Genomic DNA, 21327 nt, shown 5'->3' on the forward strand with positions numbered 1-21327 from the left:
CGTCCACGCCCGACCCTAAGTTGGGTCTAGACGCGTCCACGCCCAACTTGGGGTTGGGGCACACAGCCACGCCCACCACCAAGTTGGGTCTGCACGCGTCCACGCCCACCCCCAAGGTTAGTCTGGACGCGTCCGCGCCTAACCATATGTGTTAATATAATAATGTGTGTTATAAATATTATTTTTTCTCTTATAATTCAAAGTGTTTAGATAAAAAATAGTATTATTTGTGTTATAAATATTATTTTTATTATAATTATAATTAATAAACTTGAAAAAATATTATTATTAATATTAAAAAAATATTATTTTTTATATTATAAATTTTTACAATAATTTTTATTAAAATAAAAAGTGAAATCGTCGTTTAGTGCAGACATCCAACTAGCAATGATGAAATGAGATTCATCAAACAAACAAATAAACAAAGAAAAGAAACAAGATTAGTTTCAAACAAATTCGAAGATATGTTAAAATCATTGAATATCACAATCTGATTAACTTTTCAAAGTTTTTTTTATTTTGTTTCTTGAAAATATGATAAATTAATGGATATCGTTGAAAATTCATACTACGAACTTGTTTTTTTTTTTTTTTTTTGTCACGGTGTGCAGTTTATTTTCCTTTCAAGAAACATTTGACTAGTATGTAGAAAGTTACGTTCTTTGAACGTATTCATGCCTAGCCTTGGATTGGGAATCCAGTGTCAATCAACCACGAAAAGTATGAGGGTCAAAGAACTCAGGGATCTAGATCTTCCTTTACAAGGAGAATTAAATTCAACGAACAAACATAACAATTATGGCAGCCTGTCGGTACTATCTTTATAGGAAGGAAAAAAAAAAACAGCAGCATTTTTTTCACAAATAGATTATTGAAATCTTATATAATTATTAATTTTAGATTTCATAAAATTAATTAAAATATGCACAAACTAGCCATAAAAATAAAATATTCAAAACAAATTATATATAGCAATCAAAAGTTTGAGGATCAAATTTGATATAATCAGCAAATAATGATTTTTCTAAATTTTTCACAACTTCCGGAAAGTGTTTTCCGCCCAAATTTTTCCAGGAAAACATTTTCCTGAAAACCAAGCCAAATTTTCCTTTGATTGGAAAGTGTTTTCCGTTGACCAACTTTTCTAATGGCAAACAAACACAGGAAAGTTTAGAAAGTGGTTTCTCGAAAACCACTTTCCGGAAAACAAACACAGCAAAAAGGAAAAATATTTTCCTGAAAATCAAATCAAATTTTTTTTTGACTGGAAAGTGTTTTCTGTTGACTGGAAAGTGTTTTTCGTTGATCAATTTTTCTAATAACAAACAAACACAGGAAAGTTTGAAAAGTGATATTTTAGAAAGTGAATTTTAAGAAACAAATATGGCCTTTATTACAATATATCAAAGATTTTGAAAGTGATTGTCTGAGTAAACAACTTGCTGGCAGCTGTCTTATCTAATGGTGATGGTGGCAAGCATGAGGTGATTTGACGAACATCTCTCTCCTTCCTTTGAAGTAGTCCAAGATTTGATCATGACTCGGGAGATTGTCTTTAATTACAGGAATTTCCCTAAAATTCTTCATCCACGCATGCAAGAGAGGAAATGTATCAGCTTGAACAAACTTGACGCCAACAATCTCCTCCATCGCTGCTAATGTATGAATGATCCATCCCAAGGCAATATCTACAAGTCCAATTCTGTCTCCACTAAGAAATTTTTGCTCTCCTAGTCCATGCTCTTCTATGATTCTCAAGGTCTGGAGGTTGTCGTTTATTGCCTTTTCCTGTTGCTCTCCAACATACGTGAAGAAACTCATCATCGGTTTAGTCTACAAGCACAAAAGTGGCCAAGTCAATAAAAGTAGGGCTCGAAGCTGGGTTCATCTTCATTGGAAGTTCATATATATATATAAAAAAAAAAGAACAGAGGAAGGAAAAACAGAAAGATACAGGCCAAACCGAAACCAGGTTTCATCCTACATGCAGGGGCGGAGCAAGAAAAAATAAATTAAGGGGGCAAATTAAAAGAATTATTTTAAAAGAGCTAAAATTTCAGTTATTTTATTACTAAAATTATAAATATTATAAACATTAAATATTATATTTTTTTTTTGTTTATTTTTATTTTATTTTTGTCATACGATCAAAACAAAATTGACGGCGACTTTAGTTTTTAGTGCCCAGATAACCCGCTGGCTGAATGGGCTTGGACTCAATCCGAAGAGCTTCACACCTACCATATTGATAACTGAACTGTGACTTGTGTTCGGCTAAGGGGGGCTTTAAATTATTCATTGCAGACTTTTCTTTTCTTTTTCTCTTTTTATTGCAGACTTTTCTTCTTGGCTGTCCAGATAAATGGAAAATTAGAAGAGGAAGAATCAAAGTTAGGCTGCATGATTTGACGAAGGTTTTTTTCTGCCCCCTCTTATCCATGGCCAACTCTGTTCAAGTTGAGATTGCCCTTGAAAATCCTAACTAAGATGCACAAATTGGAAAACTCAATTCCATGGCGAGTCTCCTGTTTGCTTGACTGCTTAGCTTGCTTTCATATAGATTACAGAGAATTTACTCCTGGCTCTACGCACTGGTCTTTCCAACAGACAAGGAGAAATTGAAAAACAAATAACAATGATCACAAGTTTTATGGATATCACCAAAATAATCTAACATCACTGGAAATTCTAAGCTTGCAGTCTGATTAAAATTTATTGACTCCACAACATAAAAGGTCTTTGCTTAGATAAGCCTGGTCAGGAGAAAAATCCATCCAGCGTTGTCTCTCGGTCCATACATGTTTATACATGAATTTTGGCTAAGTGTTTATACGAAATCCACATACAAATTCATGAGCACTGTTATTCTATTCTGTGTGTCCAATTCACAGCAGACCCCTCTCCGTCCAACCAAAATGCCCTTCTGGTTCTTCCGTTTACCTTTCTTGGCTGTCAAGAGGCGTGCCAAAGAAGATTAGCATCGATACCATCATGCATGGCGTTTATCAAAACAGCAAAGTCCAGGAGATGATATGTATAGTCAACCTTATTAACATTAATAATGCTTATTTAACCCAGAAAAACATGAAGTAAATCGCAAACTGTGAGAGATTGCTGAGAAACTTCAATAGAAAAAGAAAGAGCACGCATCGCGTTAATTATTGCATTTCTAATCTCCATAGTCAAGTCTTATTTCGACAGAGAATTGAAGTGAAAAAGTAATCGGAGAGAGACACTCAAACTTCTCTCCCAAGCGTCTAACTACTCTGAGCATAGAAAAGGATAAAAATATATATTTAAGTACTATGTTTTAGCATCTTCTAGATTATCTCTGGTTTTGGTCACTGATAATATCAATATAAAATATATATTTGCTTATGAATATGATTATGTAAGCAAATATATCAAAAATGGAGGAAGAACAACTTTTTTTCGAGGTATATCCCTTTCATTAACCAAATTCTTTTGAATTTGCTGACCCATCACACAAAAGCAAAGGCAAAAGAATATTGATGGTCGGAAGTCTGTTTAAGTTGTATTAAAATAATATTTTTTTATTTAAAAAATATATATTTAACTTTGGATAATCAAAATAATATAAAAATATAAAAAATTAATTTTTAAAAAATACCGTTTGAAATGCATTCCCACCTGCCCTCAATAGCAAATGTGTACTGCCCATTGCCCAAGCAAGACTCTTTCATTAAATCAGCACTATAAATGACTATGGCAGGTAAAGAACAATCACCATATAAATCCCTTGGTCATGGCGGAGGTAGTGAAGCTGCTTGGAGCATGGTCCAGCCCATTTGTTTTCCGAGTGATATGGGCACTAAAAATAAAGGGCATTCCATATGAGTTCATAGAAGAAGATGTTACCAACAAAAGTCCTCTGCTTCTGAAGAATAACCCTGTTCTTAAGAAGATCCCAGTGCTTCTCCATGGTGAAAAACCAGTTTGCGAGTCCATGATTATTGTCGAATACATCGATGAGATATGGCCCCAAAATCCCTTGTTGCCCAATGACCCTTACGAGAGAGCTCTGGCTCGTTTCTGGGTCAAATTTACCGACGATAAGGTAAAGAGTACATGCATCATTTTACATTACATATAATATTACTATGAAACCGGACTTGCCATGCTTAACTTTCTCTACTGCATTAGTTTCTATCAATTAATGTCATGATTTATTCTGGCTGCAGTGTTCTTCAGTGTGGCAAATCTCTCTCGCTCAAGGTGAAGAACTTGAGAAGAGAGTGAAGGAAACCGTGGATTTGTTGCAAACTGTAGAAGAGCACGGGTTAGGGGAGAAGAAATTTTTTGGTGGAGACAACGTAGGGATAGCAGACATAGCTTTTGGTGCAGTTATTCACTGGTTGAAAATCATTGAAGAAATAGTAGGGATAAAAGTATTTGAAGCGCATAAATTTCCTCGCCTGCATGAATGGATTGAAAATTTCAAGCAATTGCCTGCAGTTAAAGAAAACCTTCCGGATTGGGATTGGATTGTTTCCTACTTTAAGAGTCACAGAGAAGAGAGGCTTGCATCCGCCTGATCGCAGTTATACTGGCAATAATAAAATCTGTGTTCTTCAGTGTTCCGGGGTTCTGGTGCTGTGTCCAGTCTCTTCTTGCCTTCGTGTCATCTTTGAGCTGTTCGTGGTTTGTTCTTTGTTTGTGTTGGGTCTTGCCCTCCTTTTCCTTCGTGCGGTCGTTTTGTACCGTACATGCGTGAAATAACAAGGAATATAGGACTCCATAGCTTCTGATTCTTGTTTGTGCTAACGATTAAACAAGTCTTCAATTTAGGGGCAGTTTGTTCCGAACGGAGGTTTTCTAAATTTAAAAAAAAAATGTTTAAGATTGATTTTTATATATTTTATCATTTTGATGTTGTTATATTAAAAATAAATTTTAAAATATATATATTATTTTAATATATTTTTAAATAAAACACATTTTAAAAAATAACTAACACTATATTCTTAAATACTCCACAGTTAACCAAAATCAGAAATAGAAAGTGTTTGATATAAAATAATATGTAGAGTAGAGTACTTGGGAGAGTATTTGTTTTTTATTTCAATTTATTTTTTAAATTATTTTTCATCTAAAAAATATTAAATATATTTTTTAGATATTTTAAAAGATTTTATTATACTAATTTTTATGGATCTTCATATCAAATATTCTCTGAATCCAAATAATATTAGCTTTTTTTATTCTTGTTTTTGTTTTTCATCGACATTGTTAACGAATCTATAACACCGTTACATATTATTTTTTTTAGATCTTGACTAGATAGGTGGTTTGTTCCACGATGTATACCGGTTTAAATTTTCTCAGCGTGGGAAAATAACAATAATCCGAGAAGAATTGGGTTAAATTTATTAAAGCATGACTCATAATATAAAATTAAAATATCCCGCAAAAAAAAATCATAAAATTTAAGATCTAATAACTTAATGTTAAAAATAAAAAAAATATAATACAAAAGAAATAAACTCGAGTCAATTAAGGTTAACTTGATAAACCCACAACTCACAATATGAGATCAGGATAAAAACAAATAAAAGAAATTCAAAAGAAGTATCTAACAAAAAAAACAAAGTTCAACAAAAAAAAACTTTTAAAAAAATTGAGTTAACCCGGGTTCACTTTACCAACCCGGCATTGTAATAAACAAACAAAAAGAAAAATAAAAAAAATAACAAAGCTTAAGAGCAAATTATTCAATGCAAAACGATGAAATTAAAAAAAAAATAAAAAAAATCTAGGAAAAAAATCAAACTTTCAAAAGAAGCATTTGGCAAAAAATACCAAAGTTCAAAAAATAACTTAATAAGAAAATGTTAATTAACCCGGGTTAACTTTACTACATCACACTAGAGATAACCCATCACGAGCTTATGCGTGCATTTATTTTTAAATAATACTTAATAAAACACGTTTAAGGGTCAATAATTCAATGACAAATGATAAAATTAAAAAACAAAACAAATCAATTCAGGTTAACTCAACTAATTTGCGATTTGAGATATGAGGCAAGAATAACCCAACAAAAAGGAAAGCATTAGGGGTGAGCAAAAAAACCAAAAAACCGATTAAACCGAGAAAACCAAAAAAAAACCCGAAAAAACCGAACCGAAAAAAAAAAACCGATTAAACCGATTAAACTTTTGAAAAAACCGGCCGGTTCGGTTCGGTTTTGGTTTTATAAGCAAAAAACCGAACCAAACCGAAACCGAAAAAAACCGAGCCAAAACCGAGCCAAACTGGAAAACCGAGCAAACCGAGCAAACTGGTTTGAACCGGTTTTTCCCTAAAAAACCGAACCGAACCGAAACCGGTTGGTTTGACCCGGTTTCGGTTTTTTTAAAAAAAAAATTCGATTTGGTTACTTTTTTTGATAAAAACCGAACCGAACCGAAAATGATCACCCCTAGAAAGCATAACAAATCAAGAAGTTCAAGGCTCTATAATTCAACATCAAATGATGAAACTAAAAAAAAAAAATACTAAAAAAGACCTTAAAAAAATCAAACTTAAACCGGGTTCGTCGCCAAAACTGATGGACCGGATTATGAGACTGGATTACCTAATAAAAGATAAACATGAAAAAACCATAAAAAATTAAAAATTAAAATAATTAAAATTAAAACAATGAGGACTAAACAATACACAAAAATAATTGAAAGAAACTAATCAGTGACTAAATTGAAAAACAAAATAAATGATAAAAATGATAAAAAAAAAAAGAGCAATATAAAAAATAAGGACCAAAATTGGAAACCAAATAAAAATAAATTAAACTCCTAAGGACAAAATTAAAAAAAAAATGATAAAAAAAAATAGCTATCAAAAGAATCAGGACCAGATTGGATAAAAAAAAATCTAATGAGATTAAATGATAAGGGACGAAATTAAAAACAAAACAAACTTAAAAAAGCATCAAATTTTTTTAAAAATAGAAATCAAAAGAATAAGAACCAAACCCAAAACAAATATAAATAGAAGAACACAATTGAATTCATCAAAGTTCTACACGTATACCAAGGTCTAAGAGAGAAAAAAGAAAGGAAGGAGGAAAAAAATCAATTGTCGCAAAAAATGTTGTTCAAATGACAAAACACCCCCTAAAAGATGTGTCACCATCTTTTGTGTCGGGTGAGTAGGTGATCAATTTTTTTTAGTCACTGTACTTGTCCCAAGCACCACCAGAATAGCATGGGGGGCGATGATGCGCCTGCACGTATGTGGCACGCGTATGCATATTTTATTGATTTATTAATATTATAATAATATAAATTACTAAAAAGACCCTAAAAGCATATGAACACTATGGGAAAAAATAATGATCCAAATATAAAAATATCCTTTTAGAATAACTTTTGATTTTTCAAAGTTAAAGGATAAATATGAAATTTGACTGTATATAAATTGTTCAAAGACAAAGCAATTTTTTTTTTATTTATAGACTAATATTTTTTTAGACTTGAAGAGCAAAAATATTATTTAATTATACATATAAATTTATAAAGATGCAAAGCCATTGAATCAAAGGCTAATTTTTTGAGCTTCCAAAATAATATAATATTTATACTGTGCATAAAAAAACACAGAATAAAAACTTTATCACTAACTAATTCTTAAATAACATTTGAATCACATGGAAAAAATGATGCTAAGGCAATCAATAAATGCAATAAAAGATAAAACGGTAAATACACTGTCTGAATCCACGGTGTTTACTCACAAAGCAATGTAAATCACTGGGATTGGGCAAAATGCCAATCTCACAACACGACAACAAAGAAAACCTACAAATATGCTAAAAAGAAAAAATACAAATATGATTCGCATTCCTCCTCCTTTTGCTTCTTCCACTTCGATGGCACAGACCAACAATCAAGAATTACAGGAGAACCAAAGTAAGGATATGGACGAGGGATTGGCTTTAGCAATGGAGACGATGGGAAAGGAACGGGAAAGGAAAAGAAAGAAGATGAGAGAGGAAGGAGGCCTTCCCCTTTGTCAAGACCCATTGGATCTGCTTGGTAGGGACTTGATGTTGAGGGTTTTGAACAACCTCGATGCACGCAGCGTGGCACGATGCCTCGTCGTCTCTCGTAGCTGGAACTGTGTTGCTTCTAGTGATCTTCTCTGGACCTCCAAGGTGTTTTTCTTCTGTCTTTCCTTCTTAATTGATGTTTGTTCCGATACTGTGATGGGTTTGATTATCATTTATTTAATTGGGGAATTTTGAGGTGTTGTAGCTAAGTCTTTAATTAATCATTATTTGTTAGTTTGCTTGCTTTGATCTTTTCGTCAATGATTTATGCTAATAACCAAAAGATTAATGTGTTGTTAAGTTAGAGTGGAAGGTTGAGAGAATTTAAAGTTAAGGTAAGTGGAACGAATAGTATACAGAACGAAGTCGTTGGTGGTGGAGGGGGAGGAGGGAAGGACCTTGAGGTTAGCACCTCGATGCAGGTTTGAGAAGGCTACCATTTCCATTGAAATTTTGATGGGTCTCGGTGCCTTTTGCTAATCCCGCAAACTGAACATCCTTTCCTTTCTGAGCAAAGAATTTTATTGTGCTATCAGAAGCTTCCATTCTAGTTATGTGGTCCATGTACTGACTGTGTTCATGATGAAAAACTGCTGTATTGTTTGTTGGGAATAATTTATTTGTCCATTATGAAATTTGACTTCCACTTTTGCTGTCTGTTTTAGTGTGAGGAATTGTGGCATGGGAAGGCACACTTACCGCGCTTGTCTCTTGTCCGGGGAGTTTCCAAGTTAGATGCCTATTCACTATCTGTTATGGACGGTAAACGTGTGAGTATCGAATAACCTGTGTCCCTATTCCCCACTCTCTATCTCCTTTTCCATTTCATACAGACCTCACTCAAGCAGAAACTTGTGCATACATGTTTTACATGTGAATGTGCTTGGGAAGACCCGACCAAAGTGATTGTTTTGTTTGTTGTTATGTCAGACTCGAATTGCGAAGGATGATCTGTGTGATCATGTCTGGGATTTTCATTTTACCAAGGTATGCTTCTTCTATACTTGTTGGAAGAGTTAAACCCAAGTCAGGTTGTGAATTTTTTTGCCATCAATATGGTGCCTAAATTTTCATAGTATAGTGCATTGATGATTCAACAAAGCTAAGCTTGCTGGCCTTAAAAAGTGTTAATTATGGAAGGATTTAATAGTTTACAAAGCCAAAGCTCTTTGCCATTTTGTTTATTGTTTGATTACAAATACCTGCATGCAAAGCAGCCTTGTGATAAAATTCATTCCAATTCTGAGGGATGTCATGTTTCAGTGCACATGTTCTCATGATTAATCCTTGCTCACTTGTTTATGTGATAACCTGCTTTACTACATTTTCCTACTTAGTGAAAGCTCTTGATAATTCAAAGCCTTTTTCTCTGGTGGATTTTCCAATCATTCCAATAATGTCTGCATCTAATGTTGTGAATGACATCTAAACCAATAATTCTCAATTTGGACAATCATCAACCTTTTGACTTTGTTTCTCAAGTTTAGTTCATATCTTGCTTGAGTCTCATTGCTACCCTTTCTTTATTAGCCCATTTAGTTTGACAAATATCAATGCGCCCACAGGTGGCTCCAGAATACTGGCGCAATCTTGATCCCTACTGGAAAGGCAATGGCCCTCCAATGCACCGCTACTTTCATCAAGATGGAAGCCAAACTGCAGATCCTGACGACAAGGTCTGGGGTGGTCATGAATGCTGTTATTCCATCGTGACTAGTATGGTTGGTGGAGGAAAGATCAGGGAGCACTATGTTCGGATAAACCGGTGGCTTCCTCTTGCCGTGTCCAGAAAACAGGACTGGGGCTGGGAAATGTCCAATAACTTCTACTGTTACTCCAGTGTTCCAGATGCCTACAAGGAAGGTGGAACAGGTCCACTATTTTTGGTTATGTAAATATTTCTCCTCATATATAATTTTAGCTTCCTCTATTCAGCACCCTGCTTGAAACTGTAACTGAAATTGCAAGCTTTTTTATACAGGTTTATGTGAATAACATAGTGCTAGTAAGTCATGCTTGAGACATATGATTTGTGCGTTGTACAGAATATATCATAGGTATCCATAAAAATAGGATGAACTTTTCTTTCGGTAAGATTTGAAGAGTTCAAGGGATATACACAGGCCATGATTACATGTTTGACCCTAAAGCTTCTCTGTACTGTACAAAAGAAGAATTGTTTCCGTCTGGTGCATGCGATTTTCACAGTATAGTGTGTATTCTTGTTCTTTTACATCCTTGGGGTCGCATCATGTTATTTGCTCACGGAACTTTCATCTGTGGAGCATAATTTGATTGCTCATCTTCCATAACAATATTGGCAAAACCAATTATACAGGAATTAGGTTTAGAATTGTACTTTACTCTATGATTTAATTCTAGTTTACTTTTTATCATGTCATTCTGATCATTCATGGTATTTCAAATACTCAATCATAGATCTCTGGTCACTCTCTCTCAGCAATGTGTCTATGAATCCCTCCTGGGACTCCCAAAACTCAATTTTCCTTTCCTTTCTTTTCCTGGAAAATACAAATGTCACAGATGGAATTCAAAGTTATGCTTTCAGTTCTTTCCATCCTTTGTTGCGGGTTAACGCAAATAAACTCAAGTTATTAATTTTTTAAAAAAATTTTACAAGTTATGTTTCTACCAATTATCGTCGTTGTAGATCATATTGGATCAATTTCTGCAAGGTTTTTCTATTAAAAAAATGTTAGTAACACTTGTACATTTTTTTTGCGTGTTTAAAATTTTTTGATTCAACCCGCAGCGTAGACAAAAATCTAGTAGAAAACTACTTATCAGTATCATAACTCTACATCTTTGCCCACCTCATACAACTTTAAAACAAAATGTTGTAGTTGGAGTGACAGATTATACCCATTAGATTTTGATATGTATCGAAACAACAGGATCGCAAATTAACTTAACACGAGAGGAGATGGATTGGATGAAGGAAAAAAGACAAGGACTTGCAACTTAAATGTTAAATAAATACATGAGTGGTCTGAACCAGCATGGCCTGAAACTGAAGGAGGTTAATGCTAAATAAGAAGGCTATAAGAAGGCATGTCTTCAATCCGCAAGACATCATCCATTAGAAGTTCTCTCTCCACCTGAGCTCGAGTAGATTTTAAGATATCCTAATACATAAACATACAAGGATAATGTCTTGAGGGATTCATGAAATTTGAATTGAAGTGACCACGAGGTATTGGTATACTGGTAAACAGAACTAAACCATGTATCTCTATGAACACAAAAAAAGTAGATTGTATAGATTCTCACATTGAACTCCATGTATGTAGCATTTCTCTCTAGCCATTGCTTGTCCATGACCACAAACGCCACGCAATAGAGCAGGTCAAATGCCCATTCATTTTCTGAAAACACATGGACTAGTCACTAGGCAGTCATATAAACAAGTGAATTTATATGTCCCTGGGTTTCTAACAAAGCTAAGTAGCCAATTCTACTTTCAGCCACTTCACCATCACAGGGTTAAATGGCTGTCCTTTACACAAAGACACCTATTCTTAGCCTTTCTAATGTATCGGAGCTGCATAGGGTTTGTTAGGATATATGATTGTATGGCCTTAATATTTTACTGGATATAGCTGTTGCTTCTTACCTGATAGCATCTGTAAGAAAACCGATCTTACAAATGTTCTTCTAGTTTTCACTGCAAACAAATAAGTTTGCCAAATTAAAACGGGTGTAAAAGATGCAGGAAATTAAGGCCAAAATAAAGACATGCGTCGGTTCATGTAGATGTTCTAGGAGCACGAGGCCATAGAAGATCAAGATTTAGGAAGAGATTAAAGGATGAGAATAATCATGATGTTTGTCAAGATGCAGTTGATGTGAAATTCTGAAGAACAACTATTCATTTCACACTCACAGGCATCGAGATCGAGCATCTGCATAATCATAAATGTGATATTTACACCAGCAACAGCAAATGGATACTCCCAAGCAGATCTTTTTCCTCCTTGCTTTTTTAGCAAATGTTGAAATGATGTCTGTAACGAAAGAAGAAGAAGATGTTATTGCAAAACACAGTCTGATATAGCTAAGGGTTCAGCCAATTTATTCAAACATCTCTGGACAGCCAGATAAGTATCTTACTGAAAATGTCTTTGCAAAGAATAATAGATTCTCCAAAGAAATGAATCCAGCTCCTCTGTTCACCAGGGAAAAATGCTCAGCTAAATAAGTGAAAATAATTACACCAGATATGCTGAATGGATGACAAGCAGAAAAAACAACCTGAAATCAGTAGATGGATCTCTTCCCTGCCATCCCATTTCTTTCCATTGATCAGATATCAATCCATTTAGTTCCTGATCAGGATACGTGGCAGACCATAGAGCTCTCAAAGCATCCTGTTCTCATGAAACTTCACTTATTAATTGGCCAAGTTTTCTGGCAGAAAAATTTAAAAGCAGGATGCAGTTTTAGGATTTTAGTTTTAACCACTGCATCTAAGTTACCAATTTAATTCTATGAGATATCCCATTCCATATCTCTGGCTTAAGATATGAAACAAAGTTGTCAAGTCAGGAGTTAGGTGCTCCTATGCAAATTCCAATAACTTAAAAAAGGAAATAAAACCATACCTGGTGATCTGGTCTGGAAGCATCAAAATAAACCTTCATTCTATGCTTCAACCTTTTGAATCTTTCTTCCTGCGGAATTTCAAACTAATCTATCATGGTGGATTTTCATAAACAAAAGACAGAGAGAGGGAGAGGGAGAGGAGTGCAACAGATCACAAAACTGGAAAAGCAATAATAAACTTCTTTGAAGTCTCAATTTCGTGATTGTGGATAAACCAGATTAAAGGTATAGTTTAGGGTAAAATTGAGCCCTATCTCTACACTACCTGTATAATCAAAGGCATTTTAGTGACAATGCAAGCATGGAAAACTCTCTAAGAATAAACAAATGAAATTGGTAATGCACGGCACATATGGCTGACATGGGAGGACAATGTGTAAATCTCAGTGTGTCCTATACTTCTATTTGCCTGCATTTGTGACCGTATAGCATTGATCTTGCTTAACTAATTGCAAAGTGAAAGCAACCCCTGACAGAGACAAGAGACTTAAACAACAAGGACTAGGACTCTAGGTTTGTCAAGAAGCATTGCAGTGAAGGATGATTGATCAAACTATTGAAACAAGCTTTATCAAGCTGAACTTCCAAGTTTGACAGAGCAGACCAAGTTGGAGCATCACATAGCTCAGCTCCACTTGGCCCATCAATGACAAAGGAAGGCGTTTTTACAGGTAGGAATTGACATAAGCCAGATGTTTAGAGTTTAGTGTTAGAAGAAAAGAAAAATAGTAGCAAAAACAACAGGAAAAACCAACAAAAATCATCCTTTTTATTCCTTCAATACAAAATGTTTCTTATTAGGTGTTCACTTGCCTGTCGAGGGGTCAAGTTAATGCAAATTCGTTCATATGCTCCCTTTCGCTTGAAGCAAACACAGGTGAGGCCCTTACCGATCCAAGTAGGTGTCCCACAAGTTGCATCATCATCTGCATACAACCATAAAAATCCTTGCTTCAATTATCAAGTACAACAATCACTTCAGCAACCAATGACGATTAGCAAGATATTTCCAGCCATTATTTTAGCCGAAATACAAGAACGAACAAGGAAGAAAAATAAAAAGCTACCAACACGCAGAGCAAGACAATCTTTAGCCACCTGGTTTCTAAAAAGCTACCAACACGCAGGATTCATATCAGCAATACGGAAAGGCAATGCTCCCAATTCTAAAAAGTGAAGTTTCAGAAGGTGATGAATCCTACATAACATAAGCTTATTACAGCACAAGACAATGAAAAGAAACATATTTCTGGTGATAGGCATGAAGCAGTCTGCTACCTAACCAGTTTTGTCATTGGAATGGCAGTGGGGACCTACAAACTAGAGCTGACTTAAGCTATGGGTAACTTTAGCAATGATACAAGATTCACTTGACAAAAAAAGCTGTAAGAGTTTATCAATTATACTTTGTAAAATAAAAATTATCTTTATTTAATAAAAAATCCAAATATCAAATTAAGATTGCTCAAAACTCCATTTACAGATATACATAAAAATAATATTTCTTAAATATTTTAAAAAAACTTCTTTTCTAGTTTTGCTCGAGATGCTAGGGAGGTCTGTGCTATGTCCTCGTACAAATACGTGCGTATATAAATAGTCCGGTGGTATTTTACTATCCTTTTCGTCTCAATGCCTGATGCCAGTCAAACAGTAGAGAGAGTGTGGACACGCGCTGAGCAGGAAATCTGGGACCACGAATCCGACCACATGGGGAACATATGGTATCCATGTAAGCGCTCGATCCAACACGCACTAATAATGGAAAGTGCGTCAAGTTGCCCTATTTAAAAAAAAAAAAAAAAAAAAAAAAAACCATCCAATCATCTCAAAGCACTGGTTCGCTGTTGTTTTTCCTTTGCGCCTAGTTGCAAATAGAGACAAACCTCCACTCTCCGCCAATGTTTACGGTGTATTTTTTAAAAAAATAACCTAAGTAAAAAAAAATAGAAAAGGGCCCCAAACATAATTTTTTTCCTTTAAAAAAAGGCGGTCATTTGTTTAACGGAAGGTCTTTGTTTGGCAATTATACTATACCTGCGCGACCTTTTAGTGGGAAGTACACCCGTCCAATCAAGGACCGTCACTGGCCCGCAAGAGAATGGGCTTCGCTTCCCTTTTCGGTGCACTTTGGTCCCCTTCTCCCTCGCTCAGAGTTAGTTACTCTGATACTCTCAATTGCGCCGAATCCGGACAGATTCAAATAACCAGTTCATTCCACGTTAATCCCAAATTTGCTGTAACGACCTATCATATTTACATAATAATTATATTTTATTAAAGAGGCATTTGTTTTATAAAACACACTTTAAAAAAAAAACACTTTCAAAACTTTCTCTTTTTCGTAATTATTTAACTTTAAAGAAATTAATTAATAAAAAATAGTTTTCAATATAAAAAAACAAGCCTTTTTAATAAGAAAGTGTTTTCCTTCTCGAAACTTGAAAAACACTTTTTGTATTTTTTAAAAAATAAAGTGAAATGATTAATTAGCCTTTAAAATCAACTATTAAACTAAGATCCATAATACTAAAAAACAATTTAATATTTTGATAAATATAAAATAAAAATTTATTGAAACATACATTGAACACTCCAGCATGTTAGACGTGCCGCAACATTTAGACAACGCTTTAGACAGTGTGCAGTGTTCGAAGATAGCATTTCTTGATATGGATAGAATCATTTCGGCAACTCCATCCTCAGGTAACGTGTGTGTGGCCTATTGATTTTTAGTTTATCATTGATGGTCTTTTTTTTTTTTTTTCCTTCTTCTTCTTGATTTTCAAGTTTAGCTTTCTAAATTCTCAAAACACCTCTTCAATTACTTTTTTTTTAAATTTATTTTTCTTTTGATTTTGTTCATATTTTTTTTATTACTATTTATTTTATTTAAAATAATTTCTAAAATTAGATTTTTATTTTATTTTATTATTCTATAGCTTTTTTAGTTGTTAGTCATTGTTTTTTAATTATTATTTATTTATTTAAAGTAATTTATAACATTAGATTATTTTTTTTCAATTTTATTTAAAAAAAAATATTAATAAGTGATTTTTAGCTTGATTTTCATGACCAAATATAAAAAAATATTTTACAACTAATTTTCTATGAAATAACTATCCACTAAAAAATAATTACTTTACATGAATTTACTTTACATAAGAACTACTTTCTAAAAAAAAAAAAAAGTTTCCGGCAAAGAAACTGGCCTAAATTAAAATATCAAGTGGCATGTGTTCATTTTCCGATGCATGCAATGCATAGATTTATGGTAAAACCGTGTCCACCACTAGTATATTGAGACTAAATCGCCAGTAATGTTCTCGTAAAACACGGATCTAGATCCAATTACACAAACACTTGGCAGAGAGGTTTTTTTTTATTATTATTAACAGAATTCATTGATTACAAATTCATGAAAGAAAAAAAAACAAATCAAGGAGAATATTATTTGACAGAGAAGACAATCCAGAGTGTCTGATTGCAATACAAATGAATGGAGAATTAAACACACGCAGAGCTCTGGAAATCGAAAACACTACGAGTCTTTGAAGTTGATACTGCAGTTGATGGCTGTGTGTGTGCGTGTGTGTTTGGGACATGAAGCTATGTGGAAACAGAGGAGCTAATCAATGCAAGGGGATCAAATGGTAGAGGTCGCCATGCCAGAGTGAGGAGAAAGAGAATACCTGAAGAAGCAGAACCGTGAGCGCATGATCGGTTGATGGATGTTGAAGGGGAGAGATTACGGATGGCTACGCAGCTGCCCTCACTCCTAACCACGCTCATCTCAAAATTATTGAAATCCACCAATTTACTGAATACACCCAGTTCTGTGGAGGAAAAAACAAAACAGGGAGGGAGGGAGGGAGGGAGCGGTTCCTTCTGGTCCCGACTTTGGTGGTTGAGGGGGGGATGATAAAGAGATTGCAAATGCCGAGAACACCCCGGTCCCTTCCTCGTCCCGTTTCACATATAGAGACGAATTTACGGATTGCCCAGAGAGAGGTCAGCTTGTCAATACGATGTAACTCAATTGACATTATTATCTTATTCTTTAAATATTGCTGTTAATCAATTACGAATTCTTATGCTCTCGACAGTTATCTAATATGGCCAGTTTTGGATCGTGGTAAGTTTTTTATTTTTAATGTTTTTTGTTTTTTTAAATATATTAAAATAATTTATTTTTTATTTTTAAAAAAATTATTTTTAATATCAATACATCAAAACGATCTAAAAATATAAAATTTACAAAATACTTTACAATTACAAAAATTAACGGGGCTTATATGTACGAGATTATTTAAATGATTATTAGTTTACAATTTCAAGTACACACGCTGTGATTTAAATAGAAAACCAAATGTAAAAAAGAAAAATATTTAGATCATTGATAATTATTTGATATTGTTATTAAACCCGTTAATTGATTTGTTGATCAACTTTGAAATCTTCTGATTTGATTTTTTATCTAATTTCAGTTGAAAATTAAATCATATATGAGTTGGTCTAATGTCACTCGATTAATTATGTCAGTTCATATGCAACTCAACCGCCAATAAAAAAAAATTAAAAATGAAATTGATAAAAATAAATCTTCATGACTCAACTTTACATCTAGCTCGGGTTTAACATCAAATCAAGTGAGTATTTTCACATGATTGAGTCAATTTAATTAGTCTCAACATAGCCCGATCAATTATTAAAATAAATTTAAGATTGAAAAAAAAAAAATTTAACTCCACGAGCTTTCCCGGATCTTTTAGTTGCTTTAGGTAATGGTTTACACCAATCATATTACATTACGAATAGTTGAACGCTTAATCCTTGAAATCCTTATATGCCTGATGATTTTAGATCCTTCTCCCTTCTCGTTTTGCTGCTCCTGTACTTTCATTTTTAGAACTTATCGCGAGCCGAGAAGGAAATCTAAGAGGATTATTGCAGAAAAATCCGGATGATTCATCATTTGTAGATAACAAAGAAAGGGCAGTACAGACTTTTTAGCTTGTTTGTAGTTTGGCAAACCTCCAACTCGGCAGACTTCTGTGGTCATGGTGACAAAAAGTCTAAAGCAGTCTTCAGATTCCACATGGCAGACTGTTTTCGGAACACTCCCGAGTAAACTTATCAGTGTTATCTCTATACAATCTGGGAATGCCATGCCCAGTCTCGTTCGAGAGAGTGGAAGCCCCGCGCTAAAAGCGGGAAATTCTGAGTTCCTGATGAGGGGACATTTGGAACTGTTCCAAACGATAATTTCCTATATTTTGAATTATTTTTTTCATTTTAAATTACTTTTTATATATATTTTTAGATTTTTTTATTTGTTGATGTTAAAAATAATTTTTTTAAAAAAAATTAAATTATTTTAATATATTTTTAAATAAAAATAATTATTATTACACTTTTATATATACTTTAGATTTTTTAAATTAACCTTTTCTCCATGATAGTGAGAGCAATTTTTTTATGCACTGATCATGTTTTAAAACAAGTGGTGGATATCTAAGGTGATATAATCACCACAAGTTGTTTATTATAATTTTTTAAATGGTAAATATTAAATGATTAAATAAAAAACTTATAACTTATCCATTAGAATATTAGATTTCTAGGTAACTTAGTGTTAGCGTAGCTAATAAAAATATATAATTTTTTATACTAAATGACTGGTAGTTGCATAAGATATTAAGAGTTAGTTTAGATTTTCTTTATTTTAAATCATAATTCAAAAGGTATTTTCTTATAAATAAATTATGATAAAATTAAGTCATGTAGAATATTTTTTTATAAATAAATTAAATTACAAGTTATTCATAACTAAATATATTTTAAATTTTTTTTTATGAATCTTAAATTTAAAAAAATAACTTAACTCGATTGACAAAATTATGCCAGCACCCTCCTTGTTGAGGTAAAAAGTAACTGCAGCTGTGCGTTCCACGAGCTTGAATAGCGCCTTAGATAAATGGAAGTTCGGCCGACTACAAAAACAAGGATAATTACGTTATGTTTTTGGAGTTTGCTACCTCACACTTTATTGCTTGGTCTTCTAATCGCAGACTTGATGTAACTGCCACGTGGCAAGGGTTCCGAGAGGGCAGAAAAGGCATTTTGGAAAGAACTTTTTAGAGGAAGGAACTTTTCGAGACTTGAGAGCGTGGCAACAAGCCAACACAGAGAATCATGGATGTCACCCACGCTACCTAACTCCCCACATGGCTATAACAGTAGCAATGCAACTCGCCACTTCCTAGCTCGGAAACTTTCTTCTTCTTCTTTTTTCCATGGATATTAACTATTAATAATATATAAAAAAAACAAGCGATAATTTTTATGATTATAATTTTAAAAAATAGGTTTAAAAAAACTTTTAATTGTGGCTTTTAAAATATTATCTAATGTATATAATATTGGTTATATTTTCAATAATGCGTATCTTGTTGTTTGGAAATAACGCATAGGGAGAGGGGTTTTTTTATTTTTGAAAAAAAAAATGAAATAAAAGATCTACTTTCTAATAAATTATGAGGCATGGGGATTAAATTGAATTGATTGAAAAAGTAAGAGGGGTTGGATGTATACAATAGTTTTTTTTTTTTTTTAAAAAAAAAAATAGCGCTAGGGGATCCTGCTGCCTTCCCCTGTCTCTTTAGGCTGGAGATAAATTTCACAATGTCATTCTCCGAACTGGTTTGTCTGAAGCTTTGATTGGTGGATTCCATCAGATAAGAATGGTAATTTTTGGATTTTCGTTCGATGTTGTCCCCTGGTTTCGCTATATAAGAGAGACAAAGACATGCATGTCACGGGTAATATAGGAGATAAAAAACGCTTTTCACTGCGAGGTAAAAAACTCGAGCTTCAGTTCATTTTTTTTACCTTGGACCGTAGTGGAGCTATAACAAAGTTTACGTGAGTGTGTTTGATTTTGTCGTTACACACTTTTTTTTATAAAGGTGTTATTAAATTTATTTTTAGTTTAAAAATATATTAGATTTAATTCTTTTTAGATATTTTTGAATAATTTTAATGTAACCATGTCAAGAATGAGAAAAAAAAAATTCAATGTATTTAGAGTAGAAAAATACTTTTAGAAAATATCTTGCATCGTAATACTAGACATGCTGATTTATATCCATAATGCTTCTTACTCAATGTCACTTTAAAGTTTGTTTGGTAATGTAGTTGAGCTGTGATTGAAATAGTATTCTATCTTGACCATAATTTTAAAATTGGATAGGAGACATGAGTCCTAGTCGCTTATATAACATAAAAGTCTTTTCTCTCCCCACAGTCAAGGCATTTTAAATAACAAAACTCATTACATTCCCGAACCCACGTCAACTAAGATAATACCTCTTGGAGGCTTATCATGTACGAGTGTAGACATACATCATCATTGATGTCGTACATGGAAACGCCAACCATGATGGACTACCCAAGCCCATTGTTTGGGGGATTATAAAGATGTCACCATCTCACATCGGCTAGGAGACAAGGGAGTTAGTCATTTATTTAGCACGAGGATCTCATCTCTCCTCAAGAGACACTTTTTTAAAGACAAAACTCATTACGGACCCATGTTGGATGGTACAATACCTTTTGGGGGGTCGGTCATGTGTGAATATGAGCACACATTATCATTGGTGTCGTTAGTGGAGAAGTCAGCCATGTTGCGCTACCCAAACTCCTCCTCCAAGGGGTTATGATGGTGTCATTATCTCATATTTGCTAAGAGATGAAAGTCTTACCTCTCTCCTCAAAAGATGTTTTTTCAATAACAAAAACTACTACGTGGATGAGCTCATGTCAACTGAGAAAATACCTCTCGGGAAGCTTACTACGTGTGAATGTGAACACATATCATTATTGACGTTGTATGTGGAAATGCCAACCATTATGCACCACCCAAGCCCCTTACCTAGGGAGTTATGATGATGTCATTATCTCATACCAGCTAAGATGTAAAGGCTTTAGACACTTATATAACATAAGGGTCACCTGTCTCATCAAAAGACGCATTTTCAATGATAAAACCTAATGTGTCGTAGAACCCGTGTAAACTAGGATAATACTTATTGGGGCCCCACTTTGTGTAGATATGGACAAATATTATTATTGGCGTCATTTGTTAGAATGTAAATCATGTTGTGCTATCTAAGCCCTCACATGAAAAAGTTATGATATTATTATTATCCCATATTGGCTAAGAGACAAGGATCTTTGTCACCATCTCATACAATGGGTCGATTGCATAACATACAAGTCTCATTTCTTCGCAGAAAATGTTTTTTCAATGACAAAACTCACTACGTGGCTAAACCCACATCAACTATATCTTTTGGAGTGCCTGCCATGTCGTGTAGACACATATCATCATAATAATTAATATATACTAATTTATTAGAAAAAAATCAACATGCATACGAGGCATTGTGCGAGAAATTCTCACATACTTACAATCAGAATGTCCAGGCCTCACTGTAAAGCCTTTGCCCTCCATGGTAGTGTGGTTGCAAGCTTGCAACATGTAATTTGGGTTTTGGCTCTAAGGTGAACGAAAGGGAAGCAACTTGCAATTTGCATATCAAGCTCTAAGGAAAGGTAGCAGGAGATAC

At 33.8% G+C, this 21327-nt stretch overlaps 4 protein-coding genes across 5 annotated transcripts; 2 read left to right on the plus strand and 2 right to left on the minus strand.

Annotated features, from left to right (window-relative positions):
- Positions 1 to 1371: 1371 nt before the first annotated feature.
- On the minus strand, positions 1372 to 2745 carry LOC18101622 (glutathione transferase GST 23). Its single transcript, XM_052455160.1, has 2 exons — positions 2149 to 2745; positions 1372 to 1836 (listed from the first exon to the last, which is right to left on the minus strand). The coding sequence occupies exons 1-2, from the start codon at positions 2245 to 2247 to the stop codon at positions 1462 to 1464; spliced, it is 474 nt and encodes a 157-aa protein (XP_052311120.1). The 5' UTR covers positions 2248 to 2745; the 3' UTR covers positions 1372 to 1461.
- Positions 2746 to 3689: 944 nt separating this feature from the next.
- Positions 3690 to 4774, plus strand: LOC18101623 (probable glutathione S-transferase). The gene is made up of 2 exons (XM_024606708.2): positions 3690 to 4081; positions 4206 to 4774. The coding sequence occupies exons 1-2, from the start codon at positions 3770 to 3772 to the stop codon at positions 4557 to 4559; spliced, it is 666 nt and encodes a 221-aa protein (XP_024462476.2). The 5' UTR covers positions 3690 to 3769; the 3' UTR covers positions 4560 to 4774.
- A 3010-nt stretch (positions 4775 to 7784) lies between these two features.
- On the plus strand, positions 7785 to 10098 carry LOC7494768 (uncharacterized). The gene is made up of 4 exons (XM_006379864.3): positions 7785 to 8179; positions 8740 to 8844; positions 9005 to 9061; positions 9640 to 10098. The coding sequence occupies exons 1-4, from the start codon at positions 7832 to 7834 to the stop codon at positions 9967 to 9969; spliced, it is 840 nt and encodes a 279-aa protein (XP_006379926.3). The 5' UTR covers positions 7785 to 7831; the 3' UTR covers positions 9970 to 10098.
- An 820-nt stretch (positions 10099 to 10918) lies between these two features.
- LOC7494769 (uncharacterized) lies at positions 10919 to 16632 on the minus strand. Of its 2 annotated transcripts, none has more exons than XM_052454878.1 (9): positions 16390 to 16632; positions 13507 to 13623; positions 12697 to 12761; positions 12347 to 12462; positions 12206 to 12260; positions 11979 to 12099; positions 11709 to 11759; positions 11366 to 11460; positions 10919 to 11220 (listed from the first exon to the last, which is right to left on the minus strand). In XM_052454878.1, exons 1-9 carry the CDS (start codon positions 16487 to 16489, stop codon positions 11122 to 11124), a joined length of 819 nt encoding a protein of 272 aa, XP_052310838.1. In that variant the 5' UTR covers positions 16490 to 16632; the 3' UTR covers positions 10919 to 11121. The 2 variants fall into 2 exon arrangements, with proteins under 2 accessions (XP_052310838.1, XP_024463674.2); XM_024607906.2 differs by having other exon boundaries at positions 12697 to 12765; positions 13511 to 13623; positions 16390 to 16626.
- Between the last annotated feature and the right edge of the window lie 4695 nt (positions 16633 to 21327).

Source organism: Populus trichocarpa, chromosome 8 (genome assembly GCF_000002775.5).
Source record: "Populus trichocarpa isolate Nisqually-1 chromosome 8, P.trichocarpa_v4.1, whole genome shotgun sequence".
NCBI classification, from domain to species: Eukaryota; Viridiplantae; Streptophyta; class Magnoliopsida; order Malpighiales; family Salicaceae; genus Populus; species Populus trichocarpa.